General features: G+C 35.5%; 2 protein-coding genes across 4 annotated transcripts; both read right to left on the reverse strand.

Annotated features, from left to right (window-relative positions):
• Positions 1-6,271: 6,271 nt before the first annotated feature.
• LOC112589566 (glutamyl aminopeptidase-like) lies at positions 6,272-13,797 on the reverse strand. Its single transcript, XM_025303399.1, has 11 exons — positions 13,744-13,797; positions 11,998-12,444; positions 10,344-10,527; positions 9,498-9,675; positions 9,278-9,359; positions 8,608-8,954; positions 7,663-7,943; positions 7,160-7,350; positions 6,715-7,017; positions 6,546-6,624; positions 6,272-6,364 (listed from the first exon to the last, which is right to left on the reverse strand). Exons 2-11 carry the CDS (start codon positions 12,432-12,434, stop codon positions 6,338-6,340), a joined length of 2,109 nt encoding a protein of 702 aa, XP_025159184.1. The 5' UTR covers positions 12,435-12,444; positions 13,744-13,797; the 3' UTR covers positions 6,272-6,337.
• Positions 13,798-17,341: 3,544 nt separating this feature from the next.
• LOC112589565 (glutamyl aminopeptidase-like) lies at positions 17,342-25,852 on the reverse strand. 3 transcript variants are annotated; one of them, XM_025303396.1, is made up of 12 exons: positions 25,793-25,852; positions 25,098-25,647; positions 23,350-23,796; positions 21,697-21,880; positions 20,851-21,028; positions 20,631-20,712; positions 19,962-20,308; positions 19,017-19,297; positions 18,514-18,704; positions 18,069-18,371; positions 17,900-17,978; positions 17,342-17,730 (listed from the first exon to the last, which is right to left on the reverse strand). In XM_025303396.1, the coding sequence occupies exons 2-12, from the start codon at positions 25,637-25,639 to the stop codon at positions 17,602-17,604; spliced, it is 2,763 nt and encodes a 920-aa protein (XP_025159181.1). In that variant the 5' UTR covers positions 25,640-25,647; positions 25,793-25,852; the 3' UTR covers positions 17,342-17,601. The 3 variants fall into 3 exon arrangements, with proteins under 3 accessions (XP_025159181.1, XP_025159183.1, XP_025159182.1); XM_025303398.1 differs by having other exon boundaries at positions 17,343-17,730; positions 25,098-25,246; positions 25,793-25,843; XM_025303397.1 differs by lacking the exon at positions 23,350-23,796 and having other exon boundaries at positions 17,343-17,730.
• Positions 25,853-26,156: the final 304 nt, after the last annotated feature.

Here is a 26,156-nt window from a genome sequence, read left to right on the forward strand (position 1 = left end):
TATTAGAAGCTTTGAATAACTTTGTCGATAAGGAAATTTCATCTCGAGCTTTTGAAGCCCATCTACGAAGATCCAAATCATGAACTGTTACTGACTTATTCACAGCTTCTTTGAATCGATCCAATACGTATTGAGAAATTTTCCTTAATTTTTCAAATCGAGTTCCATCATTCGAAACTTGTATTTCTCAACGATATAACTGTCGCTTTGATTTTAAACGTCTAAATTTTGTCTGAACTGACTCAAATTTTAATTTGTGTTTCAGTCCCGACTTTCAATAATTTATAGCTTTTTGTTTATAGTGATGTCATAGTGATGTCTTTATCTTCGGAAAGGCTCGAATCTAAATTTGTTTTCATGTTTAACATATCTTTAGGATCTTTGTCCTCGATTGCAAATGGATGTGACATGAAATTTGCGTCCTCAAAGTGTAGTTCTTCATGAATTTCTACAAACAGAGATTCGTCAATTGCGTCCTTTATTAAGGTTTCTAATTGTAGACTAAAATCTTTTTCATTTTCAGATATAGCAGATTCTATATCATATTGTTGTTGATCGAAAGCTATTTTCAATAGTTTCAAATTTCTAGGGTTCATAGTCATGTTCAGAAAGTAAAAACAACTTGTCGGAAAAGAAAGCAAATTATTTTAAAATGTGATACACTGATAATCGAATTTTGTGATGTATAATTAAATAACTACAACTAAATTACGATTAAATTCAAACTAATAATAAAATATCATACAAATCTAATTTTTATTCATTATAGATTATGTAGCGATAAAATTAAAACGACATAAAAACGGAATTTAAATGAAATACCTCGAAACTCGACAAACAGAAAAGAAAGGAATGAAGAAAACGAATGGCTCACGATATCACAAACAGAAGGAATAAAACAACGGAAGCACAATGAATGAATAAAATACTAGATTATACTAACATTTATTTACTATACATTAATATATTGTTAAGTTAAATAAAAAGGAATTTCAATTCTGAATAAGTGTACTATTATATATTGTGAGAGGGAGACGATAAAATTGATGTCATGTTATATGTTATATATAACTATATATATGTTATATAATTATTCTGTGCTTAATGGGTTTTATGATGTTAGAACTTTTAAATTAACTTTATACCCTTATTAGTTTATAAAAGAGAGAAATTGTAGGGAAGCATATTCTCATTTCGGTATTATATTAATTTGTAATTCATAGCAAAAAATATATTCTCTATGATAAACATTCCGATTTCTCTGGCCAAGTTGGTTACATCAGCTGGTTTACATCAGCGAAGTAATTACGGATCAAATGGCACGTCACCAGTTTACAGCAGTGACTACCCAGTCTCAGTGGGTCGACCTGTGGTTAGGCAAATCACTATCGAAGCTTTATAGTCATTATATCATAGACAAGGTTAATATACAAGGTGTCCAATTTTAAAGTTTACAGTGCTATATTTCGCAAACCGATGATTTTATTGGAAAATGTTTCAAACAAAAGTTGTAGGGTTTAGAGGGAGATATCTGACGGTAATTTTGGCTTGACTTTGAATTGTCGTTTGAAAGTCACATAAAAGTCAACTTTAAAATCCTAAATGGGATCCCCCATTTTTTATTGCATATTCTTGTAGCCTATGTCGAGATGTTTCCAAAACATTACCTACTTTTGTCTTTTGTGTAAGCTATTCCCGTAAGATATGAAGCTTCAAAGTTGATATACCGTCAGCATTTGCATTACCCGATGTACATCGCGAAGAGGTTGCTCGATCGGATTTGTACATCATAATGTACATCATAAGAAGGATCGATTTTGTCTGTGTGTGGGGCGGGGGCTCATTCATTATAGATGTTCGAAAACACCGCCATCGACAACTCGTCACACTTGAACTCCGTTTTCGAAATTTTCGACGAGTTTCAGAAGAACGTTTGCTGAAATCGCTCGGCACGCATTTCTGATGTGATCCATCATATCTTGCCGCATCGTTGGCAGTTGACGGAACACTGCGTCTTTCAAAAATTCCCACAGATAAAAATCCGAAGGAGTAAGGTCGGATGATCTTGTTAGCCACCAAACTGGACCATCCCGACCTATTCTTCGATGAGGAAGTGCCATCGAAATGATTCCCGAAGGAAAGTAAACTATGTACAAATCCGACCGAGCAACCTCCCCGTGGTGTACATGGGATAATGCAAAGGCCGGCGGTATGTCAACTTTGAAGCTTCATATCTTGGGAATGGCTTATGCAAAAGACAAAAAAAGTAGTGTTTTGAAAACTTCTCGACAAGAGCTACAAGAATATGCATAAAAATGGGGAGTCCCATTTAGGATTTTAAAGTTGATTTTTACGTGACCTTCAAACGACAATCTAAGGTTAAGCCAAGGTCACCGTCAGATGTTACTTTCTGAACCCTACAACTTTTGTTTGGAACATTCTTCAATCAAATCATCGCTTTGCGAAATACTATAAACTTTAAAATTGAACACCCTGTATATCAGTCAGCTTTACCAGAGAGCGTGACACTTTTGAATTTGAAGGCAAATGATCGGCATCGTAAACATTTTTTAATTCTTCCAATCGCTTGTCGATCATGTACAATCCTCATTAAATATGAAATTTTGCTACGTAATGCAGAAGTAACTAATAACATGAAAAATAATTGGATTTTTGTGCATGACGGATATTAATCTTATCGTCAGATACCTTGTATAAAAATAATTACTAAAAAATATATAATTTATATTTTAGTCTGCGACGCTAATTTCTTAGCGCCGGCAAATTGCCGTCGGTCCACGCGTCCACGGCCTTTCACGCACACCAAAACGAAACGATATGTTGGGCGCCAGGTGCGGATAGCCGCACCACTCACCAACGATAACCGCGAATTCGGCATGACCGCGACGCGTAGTCCCTCGGGATTTTAAGTCGGGAGACGGGATGGGTTCGATCGGGAATCGATCGGGATCACGCGAAGAAAGAAACAAGCGGCGTTCTTATTATCGAGATCTCAATTTATTCATTCGGGAATCGGCACGCTCTGATGCCCCACGGGACGATATAAATTTTCCCTCCCGCGCGTACTCGCGAGATCGAAACCGCTCTTTGTTACAAAACGCAAACGTCCGACGATAGACGCAAACGGCACACCGAAACAATATAGCAGGTGAACGCTCTTACACAGTCGGGAACCTCCCGGTGGCGTGATCCTTGATGGTCGTCGGGCAGGTCGATCCGGTCGTGAGGTCAGCGGTTGTCCTTCCTCCGGTCTCACTTCACTCGGTATCGCAATGCACTGCAAGGCACTGCACGACGCACCCCGCTCTTTCTCAATAGAGATCGGAATCCACGAATTTCGTGAGCGGTACGAGAACGCTTTCTCTAACGAGAGCGGAACACAAAACTAATCTGTCGCTTTTGGAGGAGACAAAACGAAGTCTGCTCCTCCTGCCACGAAAACGAATCTTTTCGTTGTCAGTCTAACAACGAATCTTAACTCTTTTTCGTAACAAACCAAAAACGAATCTACCCTTTCTTTCGGCTTCCTCGTCTTTTCGTTGTTTTGGAAGGGGTTCTTCTCTCCCCGTTCCTCGCCTATTCCGACGGTACGGTAATCCTTCCGCGGATCGTTGTTGTCGATCGGCGGAACGGATGCTCTATCTCGCTCTCGCTCTCGCTCTCTCTCTCTTTCTCTCTCTCTCTCTCTCTCTCTCTCTCTCCCTCTCTCTGTCTCTTTCGCTCTTTTTTTTTTGTTAACGGTGAGGAAATCCATCATGGACACCTTTGGTCCTGAAGGGAGCCCTAAGGTTATGCCGGACTCCTACCGGCTAAAACTCCATCGTAGTGCCTGTCAGATAAGTCTATCAGTCGAAAGCTGATCAGAGAACGACCGGGGAACTACTCCTGTATTCCTTCCCGAACGCTCTCGACTTCTGGACCCGGAGGTCTCTCTTCCTGCTACCATACTTCCATGGCTTGTTCACCAGTGTCATCCATCCAAACAGGGATGGTATGACTTTGAGAGGTAAGGCGGCACTCGAATCCTTTCCTACCCCCCTCACTTCCCTTCGTATTGGAGATAGGGGGTTATGGGAAGCGGGACCTGCCCTTCATCAGGTTACTCCGCTTCTCTCTCCTGCGATTACTCACAAGGGATTTGGCTCATCGCGCGTGTCCCCACTGGAGAGAGGCTAACCTCCCCTCTCCAACCCCACGCAAAAGAGCCCCACAGTTTCCTACTTCCGACTTTCGCACCGACCCCCCCCCTCGCAGTCCCATCTCCCCAGGAGGACAGAGTCCAGGAGGGCAGATCCATGCCCACTGGCCGAACCGTCACCATCAGTCCACGACTGACTGGTTCAGCCTGTACGAAAGTACGTCCGTCAGGCCACTCCCGCTCCCCCAACGGAGAGGCACCGCCCGAGGGAATCGGTACATTGCCAAAAGCAGGTTGCGCAATACCATTGCGCTCCGCTTCAGCCCCTAACGGCCAACCGACCCCACGAAAGGCCGCCGGCCTGGACTCCCCGACAGCTAACTCCGTACAGAGTCCGCCGTCCGGGATCCCGCTCTCTCTTTCGCTCTGTCTCGCCTGTTGATAACTTTTGTAAACATAAGGGTGCTATTATAACAATATATTCTTGAGGTTAAATAGAGCAGAAAAGTCTAGTACCACTTTTTCTTCCGACAAATAGTTAGCGAGATATTGTAAGTTAAATATTGAAAAAGTAATTAAGTTTTCCTCAAGTATCTCAAAAAATATTAGACAAATATTAAACAAATGTTTGAGACAAAAGTTGTTCAAATTAACTAGTAGAAAAAACGGTGTAATAAGAAATAAGGGTTCCTATTTATAAAACACAAATTGACCTCCAAATAACATTTGAAAATAGAGGTCAAGGTCAAAATCAAAGTCATCATAAGGTAGCTCACTTAAATCCCTACAACTTTTATTCAGATCATTTTCCTTGAAACTTCAATACTGAAGAGTTATTTGGGGTGGGACATTAAAATGGGACACTCTGTATAATACACTCTAGGTATGTAAATTAAATCAGTGCTTTCAAATTCACTCGTTCCTAAATTATATTTCGTGTTTAAAGATTTTTTGCCGCCATAATATAGTTTGAATGGACGTCATTTATGTTTACAAAATACTTATGCCTCATCTACATGATCAATATGATCTCAAATATCAATTGTGCTCATAGTGGCTGCTGACAAAAGAGACATACCCACTAGCAATAAAATAAGTACTCCGAGCTCGACCTACGCCATAAAATTTTCTATTTCTACCTCGGAAAGGACTGCTCTCCGAGGCAAATTAACTGAAAAATAAAATCGGAGTTAATTTGACATTCACATCCGAAATGTCCAGCTGAGTTGAACTTAAAAGAATTATTATTATATTTAAATTAAAAAGAGATCTTGAAAAAAGAAAACATTTTATTTATAGCCAACATCATTAATTAATATATACTATATACATAAAGAATGGTACGAATTACAGTATAATATATAAATATGTTTTACATCTGTAGATATACAATATTATATAATATAATAATTATTGTAAATATTTGAAATGTAATAAAATTTTTCTGATATAATATTTCTAACAATTTATGGCGCAATGATTTATTTAATCCGCTAAATGATATTAGTAATTAAAAGTAATATACGTATGACAATCTAGATTGTTGCAATTTGCTTGAAAAAATATATGCAGGACATTTTGCAAATGAGCGGATTATATATATACACATATAAATATATATGTGTGTGTATTTATATATATATATATTTATATGTGTGTATATATATGTGTGTATATTTTTTTCTGTATATGTTCTGTATGAATCGTGTGCGTGAGTGCATGTGTATATATTTATGTACATGTGAAACACGTAATGGTTAAATTATAAACATTTTATAAACATGGTATATTATATAGATATTTATATAATTATATATGCATAATTATATAGTAATATATATTATTGTCATGTAATATACAATGTGTGTGTTTAAATCCATGTAAATAAAATATATAAAAATGCAAGTATAGTGTGACAATTAAATATACATTATCAAAATGCAATGATACAAAATAGACATCACAATTTTAAACAGAAACTTCTCAATTCACTGCCCAATTTACAATAGCTTTCAATTTGGACACTTTAATTATTTGAATTCCATCACATTTTGTAAACTCGCTTGTTCAGAAATTATATATCTTCCTTTTCTTATTCAATATTTTCAAAAATTACTTCTTTCATTTTATTAATTCTCTTCTTTTGAGCTCTCTCTAATTTCGATATGTCATACAGGTTTATTTTGAATAAGTCGGCATTATCTGCTGCAAAATTTACAATCTGAAACCGGTTTGACAACTTCGTAAGACACCTGAACTTCATTTTTATCCATAATTTCTAACTTTAACGAAAAATAAATTATCACATGTGTTATGTGTTTGAAAATGAAGTGTGAGTTAATTAAACATATTAAACGCAAAGCAAAATAAACGAAAAAATACATACCTTAAAGAAATGTTCGTCTAAATATACATTCATTATCATATCACCAAACAGTTTTGTGTTTAAAGTAGTGCCTAGCCCCCTACAAATTAAAAAGAATTAATTGTTAATAGAAGCATTATATTTTCTCACAATCAGTCACATTACAATTATTTATAAGAGAGACAATTACCAAATTTCGATGTTCTTATTCTCCACGATGTATTTCAGAACATCATCCTTCCTTATGTGCTTCTTGAGAACAACACCATAATGTTTAATCACCTCGTTATACGGTAGCATATTTTGACGAATGAAAGATAACATTACATCCATATACTTCACGATAATTTGTGCATCATCTGAGCAAAACAAATATCTCAAAATATCTATATCCGTGGTATTTTTATATTTTTCAAACAACATCTCCGATATAGTTTCGTTGGCCAAACTCATACCGGCACAATATACCCAATCCTTCCACCATGATGAAAATCTATGTGTGCGGAAAATATCAACCATTAGCGAAATTTAAGTTTGGATCATGTGACCGATCAAACATATGGCGTAACAAATAATAAAGAAACATGTTTAAAAAGGTTAGTAAAGGATAAGATTAGTAAAGAATAAAGATTAACTTGTTATCGTCAGGTTTGAAGAGATGCCCGGACAATTGTGTCGTAGCAGCTATTTGACACTTCCTATGCCCTAATTTGCAAGCCCATCTTGTTCCTAATAATCTCAGTGTTTTATACATATTGTCCTCATCATTTTTTTCTTCGTATCCCAAATTTTGAAGTAAGCCGTCCAATATTTGAAGTACTTCTTCCTAGGTTAAAGAATATTGATACTACATGAATATTGAAATGACAACAGTTTAAAATAACAACATTATAATTTAATTTTAGTACGTAGCGTTGTTTATCGGGAACAGATATTTATATGTATATATAAATACGTGATATATACGTGACATATATCTCAACTTATATGTACATTTTTATGATCAGGAACAGATTACTTTCTATATTTTGGTCCGAATAATTCATCTTCAATATTATGAAACTTTTTTATGACTGTTGCAGACTACGTGTCCCTTAATTAACTTATGAACTGATGAAATTCGTTTTACCGTGCCTACCTTGATATGTTTCACTCCCGTAGTCGGATTATTCCAAATAGGCCACATAAACGATAGAATATTAAACATGGGATACCAGGCTATATAACTTACATCGTGCTTTAGATAATTTGCAATTCTCCAAAATATAAGCGGTGATATGTAGTTTTGTCTCATAAAATAATATGCATCATCAATCAATTGCGCGCGATTGAGGACATTTATTTGATTATAATTATCAGAGTGCAAAACATTTGCGATTCGATTCCAACTATTTTCATCATAATTCACGCGAAAGTATCCTGTTGTAAATTTAATAATCATTATATTGTTATTAATTTACATTTGTATTCACGGAAAACTATTGTAAATAAAATAAAAAAATGTATTATGTCGAAATTGTTTTACGCTTTAAACTGACAGTGTCACGAACTTACCTCGTATGTATACAGGGTGATCCGAAACAAGCAGTTGTGTTTAATATGTCATATTCTTGAGTAAATTCTAAGACTATTATTTCTCTTACAAAATGTTATCCGATGCTTACTGAGTTACTGAGTTATTAAGATTAATAGTTCGTCTATTACGAGCCGGGTACAGAAGGCAGGCAGGGACGGAACAATTAATATCCTACTAATTTATAATACTATATTTGCTATTACACCCACGGTTGTTCAAATTTTTAAGTTTTGAAAATAATACGGATGAATGTTATTATATACGTCGATTAGCACATCGCACCGAGCAATCAACGTCAGCGCCTAGGCGACGCGCGTCCCAACGATTACTTGTTCCGTCCTTGCCTGCTTTCTATACCCAGCACTAGATGAACTATTTATCTTAATAACTCAGTAACTAAGCATCGAATAACATTTTGCAAGAGGAAAAATAGTCTTAGAATTTGCTCAAGAATATGGCATATTAAAGACAACTGATTGTTTCGAATCACCCTATATATACACTTACCACTTTGTTCTCTATTAAATACAGCAAAATGAATATTGTGCCCCAGCTTAATAATTGTAGCTTCAGAAGTATCTATCACAATATCACTGATCATGTGAGACAAAGGATTGTATGAAGTATAAGTTGTCGGTACCATCCACGTGGATTTTCTCATGTCGACACTACCAGTGATATTTAATATCACTGTATTATTTTGACGATTGTGAAAAACATTTATAACAGGATAGTATCTTTGACTTAACCACGTATCCATAATTTCATTAATTCCAACCATATGATTCGTACTGTCATCAAGTCTACGTTGTAAGATGATCCAAAGATTAGAAGGAGTTGCAGAACGAAACTTACTATAAAGAGAAAAGTTCAACGTTACGTATATGTGTGCGCGCACGTGTGTATGTTTTATGTCATTAATAATTTATAAATTTTACAATGCAAAACACATTTTTACTTAATCACGCGTTCAGTTGAACCATTTAACGTAAGTGCATAAATATACCGAAATTCTACGTAATAACTAATATGCCCCTCTTAAGCCCGATTAATTAATTAATACATAAACATATAGATTTGAAATAGTATAAATTCTGTCGTACATATAGTTATCTTTCAAAGCAACAGCTAATAGCGAAGTACGTATTATATAATGATGCTACAAAGTGTTACTTACAATTCACCCATATATTTTTTGATAGCTAGTTGAAACTTATCTCGTGTGATCATATGCTCTATCATACGTAAAAGAGCGAAACCTGTAAATAAAACAGAACGATGTATATAAGAAGTTTATTTGGTTTACATAGAGTAAGGACCAAGTCTCATAATTTATATGGTATTTTCTTCCAACGATAAATGAATATTTTTTTTTAAATCTCCAGTTAAACATTAACCTTTATTGTAATACCAACGAGAACAGAGGCCAACATCGATCTCATCCGCGACTCGTACATCATATTCGGAAAGAGCTCTCATCTGACAGTTAGTTTCATACTGAAATGTTAACTGAAGAATTTGGATTGCATAGAGATCCACTAATTGAACCGATGAACTAAGCAAACCGATGAAAATCTAGAATAAATCATTCTGATGCAACTAAAATATACGCTAGTGCACAAATTAACATTATGCAAATGTACTCCATACTCCAGCAAACATAAATATAACGGTTATATTATTGTAATGTAACGAATATAATTTTGACGCTATATTATATAAGTTAACGTATTATATAATTTGAACATTATATAATATAATAAGTAAATTGCAAACAAATCACAAAAGTATAAGTTACACATACATACACTCATATTAGTAAATAAATAAGTTATAGTACATGTACATTAGATATAATTTTCCACTGATATAAAATTGCAGTTATGTAACATACAAGTAACATGTTACTAAAATATTACAGGATACTTATTGTATATAACGAGACCGTAACTTATGTATAACAGTAATGTTATGAGGTTTCAGGCAAATGTTATATGGCTGAAATATAAAAATTATACAAAATATATGATGATAACCCTTACACCTGTCATGCTTACAAAATTAAATATTTGTTATACTATTTATTCTTCTCACATTAGCAGTAACGGTATTCCATATACAATGAGGTTTGTACATGATTGAAAAACGATTAGAAAAATTAAGAAATGTTTTCAATACCGATCATTTGCCTTTAAATTCAAAAGTATCTCGCCCTCTAGTAATGGTGATAGATATATATTAACCTCGTTCATCATATAATGACTGTAAAGTTTCGATAGTGATTCGCCTATCCACACATCGGCCCGCCGAGACTGAGTAATCACTGCTGTAAACGGCTGACGTGCCATTTGGTGCGAAATGACCTCGCCGATATGAGCCTTGCGGCCAGGGAAATCGATATCTTTATCATATAGAAAATCCTTTTCACTGTAAATTGTGAATTCATATAATCAGGTGATGACATGTAGAATTGGCAGTGTGCTTTTCTACAATTTAGCTCCTTCATAAATTACATAAACGTATGAAGTTAATTTAAAAGTTCTAATAACGAAACCCATTAAACACTGCATGATAATAATGTGACATCTATTTTATTGTTAGATATGTGAATTAGTTCGGTCCATCTGGCGGTCAATTGCTGTACTATGTAATTTTCTAATCTCTGTCTATTAAAGGCTTTATTTTTTAGTTTTGATATCCGACAATAATATTCAGTTGATAAACGTTTGGGTTTGTAACAACAACATCGTGTTTATCTGATTCGAAAATGTCGAAATTCGAGCCAAAAAAGTATCATCTCCGGGAAGTTCTCATTTTGTTTTTATTTGAAGAAAACAGCCACTGAAGCTCATCGAATGCTCGTAGAAGCTTATAGTGAAAGTGCTCCCACCGATAAATCATGGAGAGAATGGTTTCGACGTTTCAAAAGTGATGATTTCAGAGTCGATAACAAATCTCGTCCAGGTCAGCCGAAGAAGTTTGAGAACGAGGAATTGCAGGCGCTAGTCGATGAAGATCCGTGTCAATCGCAATATGAGCTCGCGCAATTGTTGAATGTTGATCGATCAATAATTTCTGTGCGTTTGACAGCCATGAAAAAGATTAACAAAGAAGGAAGATGGGTGCTATACGAATTGAAAGAAAAAGACATCGAGAGGTGAAAAGCCATGTCTGAAATTTTGCTTGCCAGGCAAAAAAGAAAAGGTTTCTTGCATCATATTGTGACTGGAGACGAGAAGTGGATATATTTCAATAATGCCAAACGAAGGAAATCCATTAGCGACCCAGGAAAACCATCCACATCGATACCAAAGCGGAATATTCACGGCAAGAAAGTAATGCTCTGTATATGGTGGGACCAGAAAGGTGTAGTGTATCATGAACTATTAAAACAGAGCCAAACCATTACTGCCGAACTTTACCAACAATAACTGATCCATTTAAACAACGCATTGAAGAATAAGCGGTCGGAATGTGCAAAGAGACACGACAAAGTGATCTTCCAGCACGATAACGCTCGGCCACATGTTGGAAAGATTTTGAAGGCCACCTTGGAAGCACTGGGCTAGGATGTTTTACTTCCGTAATCACCAGACCCGCCGTATTCACCAGACACTGCTCCATCCGATTATCATTTGTTCAGATCGATGGTACACGGGCTTTCGGACCAGCATTTCAACAATTATGAAGAAATAGAGAAATAGCTCAATGAATGGATCGCTTCGAAAGACGAGTCGTTTTTCCGTCACGAAATGCAACAACTGCCAGACAGATGGGAAAAAATAATAGCAAGCAATGGCAAATACTTTGATCAGTATGCTTTTTTATGTTTTTTCATACTAAAGTCTTTTTTGGAAGAAAAAACGGACCGAATTAATTCACACACGTAATATATACCTATATATTATAAGACCAAAACATCCCATTGAATTTATTGTATTATTGGGGAACACTATGTGATTCCTCCTAGGCAATACACCGATTAATCCCGTAAAGAATGTCAAGTAATAATCGGCAGCTGCAATTATACTCGTTGTATCTTGTAGCATCTTCTTTTGCGACATGTGCCAAATGGTGTCACTCTTAGATATTTCACTCTTTGTACGATTATCGTTGTCTTCAAGCAGAGCAATGAACACGTTGGAAGGAGATATCGGAGGCGTATCATTAAAATACGTCTTGTTAATTTCGGAGTTAAACTTTTCAGTGTATAGTTTAGGTTCATTCGAGAAAACTTTTAAATTCTCAGGATATAGTACAGATATGTTGAAAACTGCCTTTAATTCGGGCTCATCCCAACATGGAAACACTCTCCGAGCCATGTTAGGTTGCATGATGACTAACCTATATTAGAACATATTGTAAACATAAAATATTTTAACCATTCTATAACGTAAACGATGTGGAAAAGAGTTTTCTACATATATGGATAAATTATACATAGAAAAATTCGGATATATTAGCATGTGTCGCGATAGTAGAGAGTAGCGCGCTCGAATGCTAGAGTTTGTAGTGCAGCCCATTTAGTCTAACAATAGCTGTCGACGTACTTTTTTCCTTTAGTTACGCGACGGCGACTGTTATTAAGCAAAGTGGTTCGCTAGAAATTCGAACGTCCGAGCGCGCCATCCAGTACCGCCGCGACACACGCTAATTCATCCCATTTATTCCATGCATAACTTCATCCATTTTAACGATTTTTGCAAAATGCCATTTGATCCTTTTCTTTATCTCAATCAGCTGTATGCCTCTATTGGCTATTTGTGTTAGCAAACATAAAGCATATATATGAATTATACAGGATGTTCCACAACTTGCTACAAGAAATTCGTGGAGATATAGAACGAATTAAGACAAACATATAGCCTCATACTGTTTTGCGATATTCGCAATAATTAATGAATTATTGATTATAGAAATGTGACGAGTGAACGCACACAGATATGCATGATTTGAGAAGAATACAGCTACCCGTGTTATTGCGCGGTCCAGTCGATTCAGCAACTGTTGTCGGTGATGAAGAGAAGGACAATGTGCCGCGCTGCTTGTCTTATTTTAATGCCGAGATGCCATTCCTAGATCTCGCCGCACGACAGCTGAATCGATTGAATCGCGTTAAGCCCGAACAACTCTTCTAATATTATCTCGGCGCACGATCACTTATTAGATTTTTATGATTCATAACTCGATAATTATCGCGAATATTGCAAAACAGTATGAGACTTTTATATTTGTCTTAATGTGCCATATGTTCCCATGTTACGAATTCATTGTATCGACTTATGAGATATTCTCTACATAACTCATAATATTAATATTGTCTGCATATGATCTCACAAAATTGTACGAAATTTAATTTATATATATGTCAATACTGAAAAAAGGCTGGTATACAAATGTAAATTATGTAAATGCTTGTTTTCGTAATTATGATCATTTTTAATTGATTTATATATCGACATAGGGATTCTGAACAAATACTTTGTCGATAAATATTTTACAAGAAAACGTTGAATTAATCGGTTTTATTTTTATTTTTACGAATGATAACTAAATAAACCAGTATAACCAGCATAACACTTTACCAGCAGAAAAGAATGTTTACATACAATGGTTAGCTGTATGATTCTCGTAAATTCTTACCTTGCTTTCTCAAGATTTGTTCCACTTTTCTTGTATTCGTATTTAACTACACCGTTCCAAANAAATACTATAAACTTTAAAATTGAACACCCTGTATATCAGTCAGCTTTACCAGAGAGCGTGACACTTTTGAATTTGAAGGCAAATGATCGGCATCGTAAACATTTTTTAATTCTTCCAATCGCTTGTCGATCATGTACAATCCTCATTAAATATGAAATTTTGCTACGTAATGCAGAAGTAACTAATAACATGAAAAATAATTGGATTTTTGTGCATGACGGATATTAATCTTATCGTCAGATACCTTGTATAAAAATAATTACTAAAAAATATATAATTTATATTTTAGTCTGCGACGCTAATTTCTTAGCGCCGGCAAATTGCCGTCGGTCCACGCGTCCACGGCCTTTCACGCACACCAAAACGAAACGATATGTTGGGCGCCAGGTGCGGATAGCCGCACCACTCACCAACGATAACCGCGAATTCGGCATGACCGCGACGCGTAGTCCCTCGGGATTTTAAGTCGGGAGACGGGATGGGTTCGATCGGGAATCGATCGGGATCACGCGAAGAAAGAAACAAGCGGCGTTCTTATTATCGAGATCTCAATTTATTCATTCGGGAATCGGCACGCTCTGATGCCCCACGGGACGATATAAATTTTCCCTCCGCGCGTACTCGCGAGATCGAAACCGCTCTTTGTTACAAAACGCAAACGTCCGACGATAGACGCAAACGGCACACCGAAACAATATAGCAGGTGAACGCTCTTACACAGTCGGGAACCTCCCGGTGGCGTGATCCTTGATGGTCGTCGGGCAGTCGATCCGGTCGTGAGGTCAGCGGTTGTCCTTCCTCCGGTCTCACTTCACTCGGTATCGCAATGCACTGCAAGGCACTGCACGACGCACCCCGCTCTTTCTCAATAGAGATCGGAATCCACGAATTTCGTGAGCGGTACGAGAACGCTTTCTCTAACGAGAGCGGAACACAAAACTAATCTGTCGCTTTGGAGGAGACAAAACGAAGTCTGCTCCTCCTGCCACGAAAACGAATCTTTTCGTTGTCAGTCTAACAACGAATCTTAACTCTTTTTCGTAACAAACCAAAAACGAATCTACCCTTTCTTTCGGCTTCCTCGTCTTTTCGTTGTTTTGGAAGGGGTTCTTCTCTCCCCGTTCCTCGCCTATTCCGACGGTACGGTAATCCTTCCGCGGATCGTTGTTGTCGATCGGCGGAACGGATGCTCTATCTCGCTCTCGCTCTCGCTCTCTCTCTCTTTCTCTCTCTCTCTCTCTCTCTCTCTCTCTCCCTCTCTCTGTCTCTTTCGCTCTTTTTTTTTTGTTAACGGTGAGGAAATCCATCATGGACACCTTTGGTCCTGAAGGGAGCCCTAAGGTTATGCCGGACTCCTACCGGCTAAAACTCCATCGTAGTGCCTGTCAGATAAGTCTATCAGTCGAAAGCTGATCAGAGAACGACCGGGGAACTACTCCTGTATTCCTTCCCGAACGCTCTCGACTTCTGGACCCGGAGGTCTCTCTTCCTGCTACCATACTTCCATGGCTTGTTCACCAGTGTCATCCATCCAAACAGGGATGGTATGACTTTGAGAGGTAAGGCGGCACTCGAATCCTTTCCTACCCCCCTCACTTCCCTTCGTATTGGAGATAGGGGGTTATGGGAAGCGGGACCTGCCCTTCATCAGGTTACTCCGCTTCTCTCTCCTGCGATTACTCACAAGGGATTTGGCTCATCGCGCGTGTCCCCACTGGAGAGAGGCTAACCTCCCCTCTCCAACCCCACGCAAAAGAGCCCCACAGTTTCCTACTTCCGACTTTCGCACCGACCCCCCCCCTCGCAGTCCCATCTCCCCAGGAGGACAGAGTCCAGGAGGGCAGATCCATGCCCACTGGCCGAACCGTCACCATCAGTCCACGACTGACTGGTTCAGCCTGTACGAAAGTACGTCCGTCAGGCCACTCCCGCTCCCCCAACGGAGAGGCACCGCCCGAGGGAATCGGTACATTGCCAAAAGCAGGTTGCGCAATACCATTGCGCTCCGCTTCAGCCCCTAACGGCCAACCGACCCCACGAAAGGCCGCCGGCCTGGACTCCCCGACAGCTAACTCCGTACAGAGTCCGCCGTCCGGGATCCCGCTCTCTCTTTCGCTCTGTCTCGCCTGTTGATAACTTTTGTAAACATAAGGGTGCTATTATAATAATATATTCTTGAGGTTAAATAGAGCAGAAAAGTCTAGTACCACTTTTTCTTCCGACAAATAGTTAGCGAGATATTGTAAGTTAAATATTGAAAAAGTAATCAAGTTTTCCTCAAATATCTCAAAAAATATTAGACAAATATTAGACAAATGTTTGAGACAAAAGTTGTTCAATTTAACTAGTAGAAAAAAACGGTGTAATAAGAAATAAGGGTTCCTATTTAAAAAACGCAAATTGACCTCCAAATAACACTTGAAAATAGAGGTCAAGGTCAAAATCAAAGTCATCATAAGGTAGCTCACTTAAATCCCTACAACTTTTATTCAGATCATTTTCCTTGAAACTTCAATACTGAAGAGTTATTTGGGGTGGGACATTAAAATGGGACACTCTGTATAATACACTCTAGGTATGTAAATTAAATCAGTGCTTTCAAATTCACTCGTTCCTAAATTATATTTCGTGTTTAAAGATTTTTTGCCGCCATAATATAGTTTGAATGGACGTCATTTATGTTTACAAAATACTTGTGCCTCATCTACATGATCAATATGATCTCAAATATCAATTGTGCTCATAGTGGCTGCTGACAAAAGAGACATATCCACTAGCAATAAAATAAGTACTCCGAGCTCGACCTACGCCAAAAAATTTTCTATTTCTACCTCGGAAAGGACTGCTCTCCGAGGCAAATTAACTGAAAAATAAAATCGGAGTTAATTTGACATTCACATCCGAAATGTCCAGCTGAGTTGAACTTAAAAGAATTATTATTATATTTAAATTAAAAAGAGATCTTGAAAAAAGAAAACATTTTATTTATAGCCAACATCATTAATTAATATATACTATATACATAAAGAATGGTACGAATTACAGTATAATATATAAATATGTTTTACATCTGTATAGATATACAATATTATATAATATAATAATTATTGTAAATATTTGAAATGTAATAAAATTTTTCTGATATAATATTTCTAACAATTTATGGCGCAATGATTTATTTAATCCGCTAAACGAAATTAGTAATTAAAAGTAATATACGTATGACAATCTAGATTGTTGCAATTTGCTTGAAAAAATATATGCAGGACATTTTGCAAATGAGTGGATTATATATATACACATATAAATATATATGTGTGTGTATATTTATATATATATATGTATATATTTATATGTGTGTATATATATGTGTGTATATTTTTTTCTATATATCTTTCTGTATGAATCGTGTGCGTGAGTGCATGCGTATATATTTATGTATATGTGAAACACGTAATGGTTAAATTATAAACATTTTATAAACATGGTATATTATATAGATATTTATATAATTATATATGCATAATTATATAGTAATATACATTATTGTCATGTAATATACAATGTGTTTAAATCCATGTAAATAAAATATATAAAAATGTAAGAATAGTGTGACAATAAAATATACATTATCAAAATGCAATGATAAAAAATAGACATCACAATTTTAAACAGAAACTTCTCAATTCACTGCCCAGTTTACAATAGCCTTCAGTTTGGACACTTTAATTATTTGAATTCCATCACATTTTGTAAACTCGCTTGTTCAGAAATTATATATTTTCCTTTCCTTATTCAATACGGATTTCCAAAAATTACTTCTTTCATTTTATTAATTCTCTTCTTTTGAGCTCTCTCTAATTTCGATATGTCATACAGGTTTATTTTGAATAAGTCGGCATTATTTGCTGCAAATTCTACAATCTGAAACCGGTTATTTTGACAACTTCGTAAGACACCTGAACTTCATTTTTATCCATAATTTCTAACTTTAACGAAAAATAAATTATCACATGTGTTATGTGTTTGAAAATGAAGTGTGAGTTAATTAAACATATTAAACGCAAAGCAAAATAAACGAAAAAATACATACCTTAAAGAAATGTTCGCCTAAATATACATTCATTATCATATCACCAAACAGTTTTGTGTTTAAAGTAGTGCCTAGCCTCCTACAAATTAAAAAGAATTAATTGTTAATAGAAGCATTATACTTTCTCACGATCAGTCACACTACAATTATTTATAAGAGAGACAATTACCAAATTTCGATGTTCTTATTCTCCACGATGTATTTCAGAACATCATCCTTCCTTATGTGCTTCTTGAGAACAACACCATAAAGTTTAATCACCTCGTTATACGGTAGCATATTTTGACGAATGAAAGATAACATTACATCCATATACTTCACGATAATTTGTGCATCATCTGAGCAAAACAAATATCTCAAAATATCTATATCCGTGGTATTTTTATATTTTTCAAACAACATCTCCGATATAGTTTCGTTGGCCAAACTCATACCGGCACAATATACCCAATCCTTCCACCATGATGAAAATCTATGTGTGCGGAAAATATCAACCATTAGCGAAATTTAAGTTTGGATCATGTGACCGATCAAACATATGGCGTAACAAATAATAAAGAAACATGTTTAAAAAGGTTAGTAAAGGATAAGATTAGTAAAGGATAAAGATTTACTTGTTATCGTCAGATTTGAAGAGATGCCCGGACAATTGTGTCGTAGCAGCTATTTGACACTTCCTATGCCCTAATTTGCAAGCCCATCTTGTTCCTAATAATCTCAGTGTTTTATACATATTGTCCTCATCATTTTTTTCTTCGTATCCCAAATTTTGAAGTAAGCCGTCCAATATTTGAAGTACTTCTTCCTAGGTTAAAGAATATTGATACCACATGAATATTGAAATGACAACAGTTTAAAATAACAACATTATAATTTAATTTTAGTACGTAGCGTTGTTTATCGGGAACAGATATTTATATGTATATATAAATACGTGATATATACGTGACATATATCTCAACTTATATGTACATTTTTATGATCAGGAACAGATTACTTTCTATATTTTGGTCCGAATAATTCATCTTCAATATTATGAAACTTTTTTATGACTGTTGCAGACTACGTGTCCCTTAATTAACTTATGAACTGATGAAATTCGTTTTACCGTGCCTACCTTGATATGTTTCACTCCCGTAGTCGGATTATTCCAAATAGGCCACATAAACGATAGAATATTGAACATGGGATACCAGGCTATGTAACTTACATCGTGCTTTAGATAACTTGCAATTCTCCAAAATATATGCGGTGATACGTAGTTTTGTCTCATAAAATAATATGCATCATCAATCAATTGCGCGCGATTGAGGACATTTATTTGATTATAATTATCAGAGTGCAAAACATTTGCGATTCGATTCCAACTATTTTCATCATAATTCACGCGAAAGTATCCTGTTGTAAATTTAATAATCATTATATTGTTATTAATTTACATTTGTATTCACGGAAAACTATTGTAAATAAAATAAAAAAATGTATTATGTCGAAATTGTTTTACGCTTTAAACTGACAGTGTCACGAACTTACCTCGTATGTATACAGGGTGATCCGAAACAAGCAGTTGTGTTTAATATGTCATATTCTTGAGTAAATTCTAAGACTATTATTTCTCTTACAAAATGTTATCCGATGCTTACTGAGTTACTGAGTTATTAAGATTAATAGTTCGTCTATTACGAGCCGGGTACAGAAGGCAGGCAGGGACGGAACAATTAATATCCTACTAATTTATAATACTATATTTGCTATTACACTCACGGTTGTTCAAATTTTTAAGTTTTGAAAATAATACGGATGAATGTTATTATATGCGTCGATTAGCACATCGCACCGAGCAATCAACGTCAGCGCCTAGGCGACGCGCGTCCCAACGATTACTTGTTCCATCCTTGCCTGCTTTCTATACCCGGCACTAGATGAACTATTTATCTTAATAACTCAGTAACTAAGCATCGAATAACATTTTGCAAGAGGAAAAATAGTCTTAGAATTTGCTCAAGAATATGGCATATTAAAGACAACTGATTGTTTCGAATCACCCTATATATACACTTACCACTTTGTTCTCTATTAAATATAGCAAAATCAATATTCTGCCCCAGCTTAATAATTGTAATTTCAGAAGTATCTATCACAATATTACTGATCATGTAAGACAAAGCATTGTATGAAGTATAAGTTGTCGGTACCATCCACGTGTATTTTCTCATGTCGACACTACCAGTGATATTTAATATCACTGTATTATTTTGACGATTGTGAAAAACATTTATAACAGGATAGTATCTTTGACTTAACCACGTATCCATAATTTCACTAATTCTAACCATTTGATTGGTTCTGTCATCAAGTGTATGTTGCAAGGTGATCCAGAGATTATAAGAAGTGGCAGAACGAAACTTACTATAAAGAGAAAAGTTCAACGTTGCGTGTATGTGTGCGTGCACGTGTGTATGTTTATGTTATTAATAATTTATGAATTTTACAATACGAAACACATTTTTACTCAACCACGTGTTCAGTTGAGCGTTTTAACGTAAATGCATAAATATACCGAAATTCTACGTAATAACTAATATGCCCCTCTTAAGCCCGATTAATTAATTAATACATAAACATATAGATTTGAAATAGTATAAATTCTGTCGTACATGTAGTTATCTTTCAAAGCAACACCTAATGGCGAAGTACGTATTATATAATGATGCTACAAAGTGTTACTTACAATTCACGCATATATTTTTTGATAGCTAGTTGAAACTTATCTCGTGTGATCATATGCTCTATCATACGTAAAAGAGCGAAACCTGTAAATAAAACAGAACGATGTATATAACAAGTTTATTTGGTTTACATAGAGTAAGGACCAAGTCTCATAATTTATATGGTATTTTCTTCCAACGATAAATGAATATTTTTTTTTAAATCTCCAGTTAAACATTAACCTTTATTGTAATACCAACGAGAACAGAGGCCAACATCGATCTCATCCGCGACTTCTACATTATATTCGGAAAGAGCTCTCATTTGACAGTTAGTTTCATACTGAAATGTTAACTGAAGAATTTGGATTGCATAGAGATCCATTAATTGAACCGATGAACTAAGCAAACCGATGAAAACCTAGAATAAATCATTCTGATACAACTAAAATATACGCTAGTGCACAAATTAACATTATGCAAATGTACTCCATACTCCAGCAAACATAAATATAACGGTTATATTATTGTAATGTAACGAATATAATTTTGACGCTATATTATATAAGTTAACGTATTATATAATTTGAACATTATATAATATAATAAGTAAATTGCAAACAAATCACAAAAGTATAAGTTACACATACATACACTCATATTAGTAAATAAATAAGTTATAGTACATGTACATTAGATATAATTTTCCACTGATATAAAATTGCAGTTATGTAACATACAAGTAACATGTTACTAAAATATTACAGGATACTTATTGTATATAACGAGACCGTAACTTATGTATAACAGTTATGTTATGAGGTTTCAGGCAAATGTTATATGGCTGAAATATAAAAATTATACAAAATATATGATGATAACCCTTACACCTGTCATGCTTACAAAATTAAATATTTGTTATACTATTTATTCTTCTCACATTAGCAGTAACGGTATTCCATATACAATGAGGTTTGTATATGATTGAAAAACGATTAGAAAAATTAAGAAATGTTTTCAATACCGATCATTTGCCTTTAAATTCAAAAGTATCTCGCCCTCTAGTAATGGTGATAGATATATATTAACCTCGTTCATGATATAATGACTGTAAAGCTTCGATAGTGATTCGCCTATCCACAGATCGGCCCGCCAAGACTGAGTAATCACTGCTGTAAACGGCTGACGTGCCATTTGGTGCGAAATGACCTCACCGATATGAGCCTTATAGCCAGGGAAATCGATATCTTTATCATATAGAACATCTTTTTCGCTGTAAATTGTGAATTAACATAATCAGGTGATGACATGTAGAATTGGCAGTGTGCTTTTCTACAATTTAGCTCCTTCATAAATTACATAAACGTATGAAGTTAATTTAAAAGTTCTAATAACGAAACCCATTAAACACTGCATGATAATAATGTGACATCTATCTTATTGTTAGATATGTGAATTAGTTCGGTCCATCTGGCGGTCAATTGCTGTACTATGTAATTTTCTAATCTCTGTCTATTAAAGGCTTTATTTTTTAGTTTTGATATCTGACAATAATATTCAGTTGATAAACGTTTGGGTTTGTAACAACAACATCGTGTTTATCTGATTCGAAAATGTCGAAATTCGAGGCAAAAAAAGCATCATCTCCGAGAAGTTCTTATTTTCATTTGAAGAAAACAGTCGCTGAAGCTCATCGAATGCTCGTAGAAGCTTATGGTGAAAGTGTTCCTACCATGCAGAGAATCATGCAGAGAATGGTTTCGACGTTTCAAAAGTGAAGATTTCAGTATCGATGACAAACCTCGTTCAGGTCAGCCGAAGAAGTTCGAGAACGAGGAATTGCAGGCGCTAATCGATGAAGATCAGTGTCAATCGCAATATGAGCTCGCGCAATTATTGAATATTGATCGATCAACAATTTCTGTGCGTTTGGCAGTCATGAAAAAGATTAACAAAGAAGGAAGATGGGTGCCATACGAACTGAAAGAAAGAGTCATCGAGAGGCGAAAAGCCATGTCTGAAATCTTGCCTGCCAGGCAAAAAAGAAAAGGTTTCTTGCATTATATTGTGACTGGAGACGAGAAGTGGATATATTTCGATAATGCCAAACGAAGGAAATCCATTAGCGACCCAGGAAAACCATCCACATCGATACCAAAGCGGAATATTCACGGCAAGAAAGTAATGCTCTGTATATGGTGGGACCAGAAAGGTGTAATGTATCATGAACTATTAAAACAGAGCCAAACCATTACTGCCGAACTTTACCAACAACAACTGATCCATTTAAACAACGCATTGAAGAATAAGCGGTCGGAATGTGCAAAGAGACACGACAAAGTGATCTTCCAGCACGATAACGCTCGGCCACATGTTGGAAAGATTTTGAAGGCCACCTTGGAAGCACTGGGCTAGGACGTTTTACTCCGTAATCACCAGACCTGCCATATTCACCAGACATTGCTCCATCCGATTATCATTTGTTCAGATCGATGGTATATGGGCTTTCGGACCAGCATTTCAACAATTATGAAGAAATAGAGAAATGGCTCAATGAATGGATCGCTTCGAAAGATGAGTCGTTTTTCCGTCACGGAATGCAACAACTGCCAGACAGATGGGAAAAAATAATAGCAAGCGATGGCAAATACTTTGATCAGTATGCTTTTTTATGTTTTTTCATACTAAAGTCTTTTTTGGAAGAAAAAACGGACCGAATTAATTTACACACGTAATATATACCTATATATTATAAGACCAAAACATCCCATTGAATTTATTGTATTATTGGGGAACACTATGTGATTCCTCTTAGGCAATACACCGATTAATCCCGTAAAGAATGTCAAGTAATAATCGGCAGCTGCAATTATATTCGTTGCATATTGTAGCATCTTCTTTTGCGACATGTGCCAAATGGTGTCACTGTTAGATATTTCACTCTTTGTACGATTATCGTTATCTTCAAGCAGAGCAATGAACACGTTGGAAGGAGATATCGGAGGCGTATCATTAAAATACGTCTTGTTAATTTCGGAGTTAAACTTTTCAGTGTATAGTTTAGGTTCATTCGAGAAAACTTTTAAATTCTCAGGATATAGTACAGATATGTTGAAAACTGCCTTTAATTCGGGCTCATCCCAACATGGAAACACTCTCCGAGCCATGTTAGGTTGCATGATGACTAACCTATATTAGAACATATTGTAAACATAAAATATTTTAACCATTCTATAACGTAAACGATGTGGAAAAGAGTTTTCTACATATATGGATAAATTATACATAGAAAAATTCGGATATATTAGCATGTGTCGCGATAGTAGAGAGTAGCGCGCTCGAATGCTAGAGTTTGTAGTGCAGCCCATTTAGTCTAACAATAGCTGTCGACGTACTTTTTTCCTTTAGTTACGCGACGGCGACTGTTATTAAGCAAAGTGGTTCGCTAGAAATTCGAACGTCCGAGCGCGCCATCCAGTACCGCCGCGACACACGCTAATTCATCCCATTTATTCCATGCATAACTTCATCCATTTTAACGATTTTTGCAAAATGCCATTTGATCCTTTTCTTTATCTCAATCAGCTGTATGCCTCTATTGGCTATTTGAGTTAGCAAACATAAAGCATATATATGAATTATACAGGATGTTCCACAACTTGCTACAAGAAATTCGTGGAGATATAGAACGAATTAAGACAAACATATAGCCTCATACTGTTTTGCGATATTCGCAATAATTATTGAATTATTGATTATAGAAATGTGACGAGTGAACGCACACAGATATGCATGATTTGAGAAGAATACAGCTACCCGTGTTATTGCGCGGTCCAGTCGATTCAGCAACTGTTGTCGGTGATGAAGAGAAGGACAATGTGCCGCGCTGCTTGTCTTATTTTAATGCCGAGATGCCATTCCTAGATCTCGCCGCACGACAGCTGAATCGATTGAATCGCGTTAAGCCCGAACAACTCTTCTAATATTATCTCGGCGCACGATCACTTATTAGACTTTTATGATTCATAATTCGATAATTATCGCGAATACTGCAAAACAGTATGAGACTTTTATATTTGTCTTAATCTGCCATATGTTCCCATGTTACGAATTCATTGTATCGACTTATGAGATATTCTCTACATAACTCATAATATTAATATTGTCTGCATATGATCTCACAAAATTGTACGAAATTTAATTTATATATATGTCAATACTGAAAAAAGGCTGGTATACAAATGTAAATTATGTAAATGCTTGTTTTCGCAATTATGATCATTTTTAATTGATTTATATATCGACATAGGGATTCTGGACAAATACTTTGTCGATAAATATTTTACAAGGAAACGTTGAATTAATCGGTTTTATTTTTTATTTTTACGAATGATAACTAAATAAACCAGTATAAGCAGCATAACACTTGTACCAGCAGAAAAGAATGTTTACATACAATGGTTAGCAGTATGATTCTCGCAAATTCTTACCTTGCTTTCTCAAGATTTGTTCCACTTTTCTTGTATTCGTATTTAACTACACCGTTCCAAGAACGGTCCCAAGGACGGCGAATAGTAGAGCCAATTGTCAAGTTATAAGTCCCAGGAACTATTACTTTATCAAACTGCAAATCCAAAATCTGCGAGCGTTTGCAATAACGGTAGCCAGTTAATCTGTAGCCTTCAAGTGAGTTGGTATTTACAACCTTTATCCGAGTGTTGATATTCAATTCATAGGCGTGCAAACTTATGAATCTCATCGAATTTTCAATAATAATCGTGATATCACTTATACAGTCAACTACGTTCCATGTCGGATTCATTAGCGCAAGTATTAGGATATTTAAGTTATATCGAATTGGCCGAGTGTTAGAAACCAGTAAATCATTATAAGAGGAAAAATCGCAATGTTGCAGGTCCATGTCTAAAGATTGATCATGATCGGTAGCAAAGTAGTCTGGCATAACAGCGGCGCATATCGAAATGTAACTTAATAATATTAGGAATTTCATGTAAATATTTCTCAAAGCCATATATGTACCTATATGGGGAATTTATTTGTTAGCAGAATATTAGTTAATGATACGTTTTTATATGAGGTCATTATTCCATAATATTGTTACTTAATGTTGATATTAATGTAAGAAAACTAATACAACGGATATAAGGAATTCAATATCTCTTACCTATGTGAATATATGTTCTGTATTTGATATTTCCACTTCTAGTGCTCGTTGCCTACTACCGTATGTAGCATGAATACAGCTTCTGATATAGAGGTCCGTTTACTGAACACAAAAAATATAAACACAAACCACGTAACAATAAGTTACGTTTTGAAAAACACCTTGACGCTAGATTGATTACATACAAAGAATTTTGCCAGGTAATAGCATATTTAGTTATTATTGATAACCTGAACTGATATTAAACAATATGGAAAATATCACATTTCATATATTACTTTGGAAATTTTACTGAATTTAACAATTTTGTAAACTTTGACAAAACATCGCAAAGATTGACAAGAAAAATTGTTTTAAAAACTTG

This window comes from Harpegnathos saltator, unplaced genomic scaffold (genome assembly GCF_003227715.2).
Source record: "Harpegnathos saltator strain DR-91 unplaced genomic scaffold, Hsal_v8.6 scaffold54, whole genome shotgun sequence".
Taxonomy (NCBI): Eukaryota; Metazoa; Arthropoda; class Insecta; order Hymenoptera; family Formicidae; genus Harpegnathos; species Harpegnathos saltator.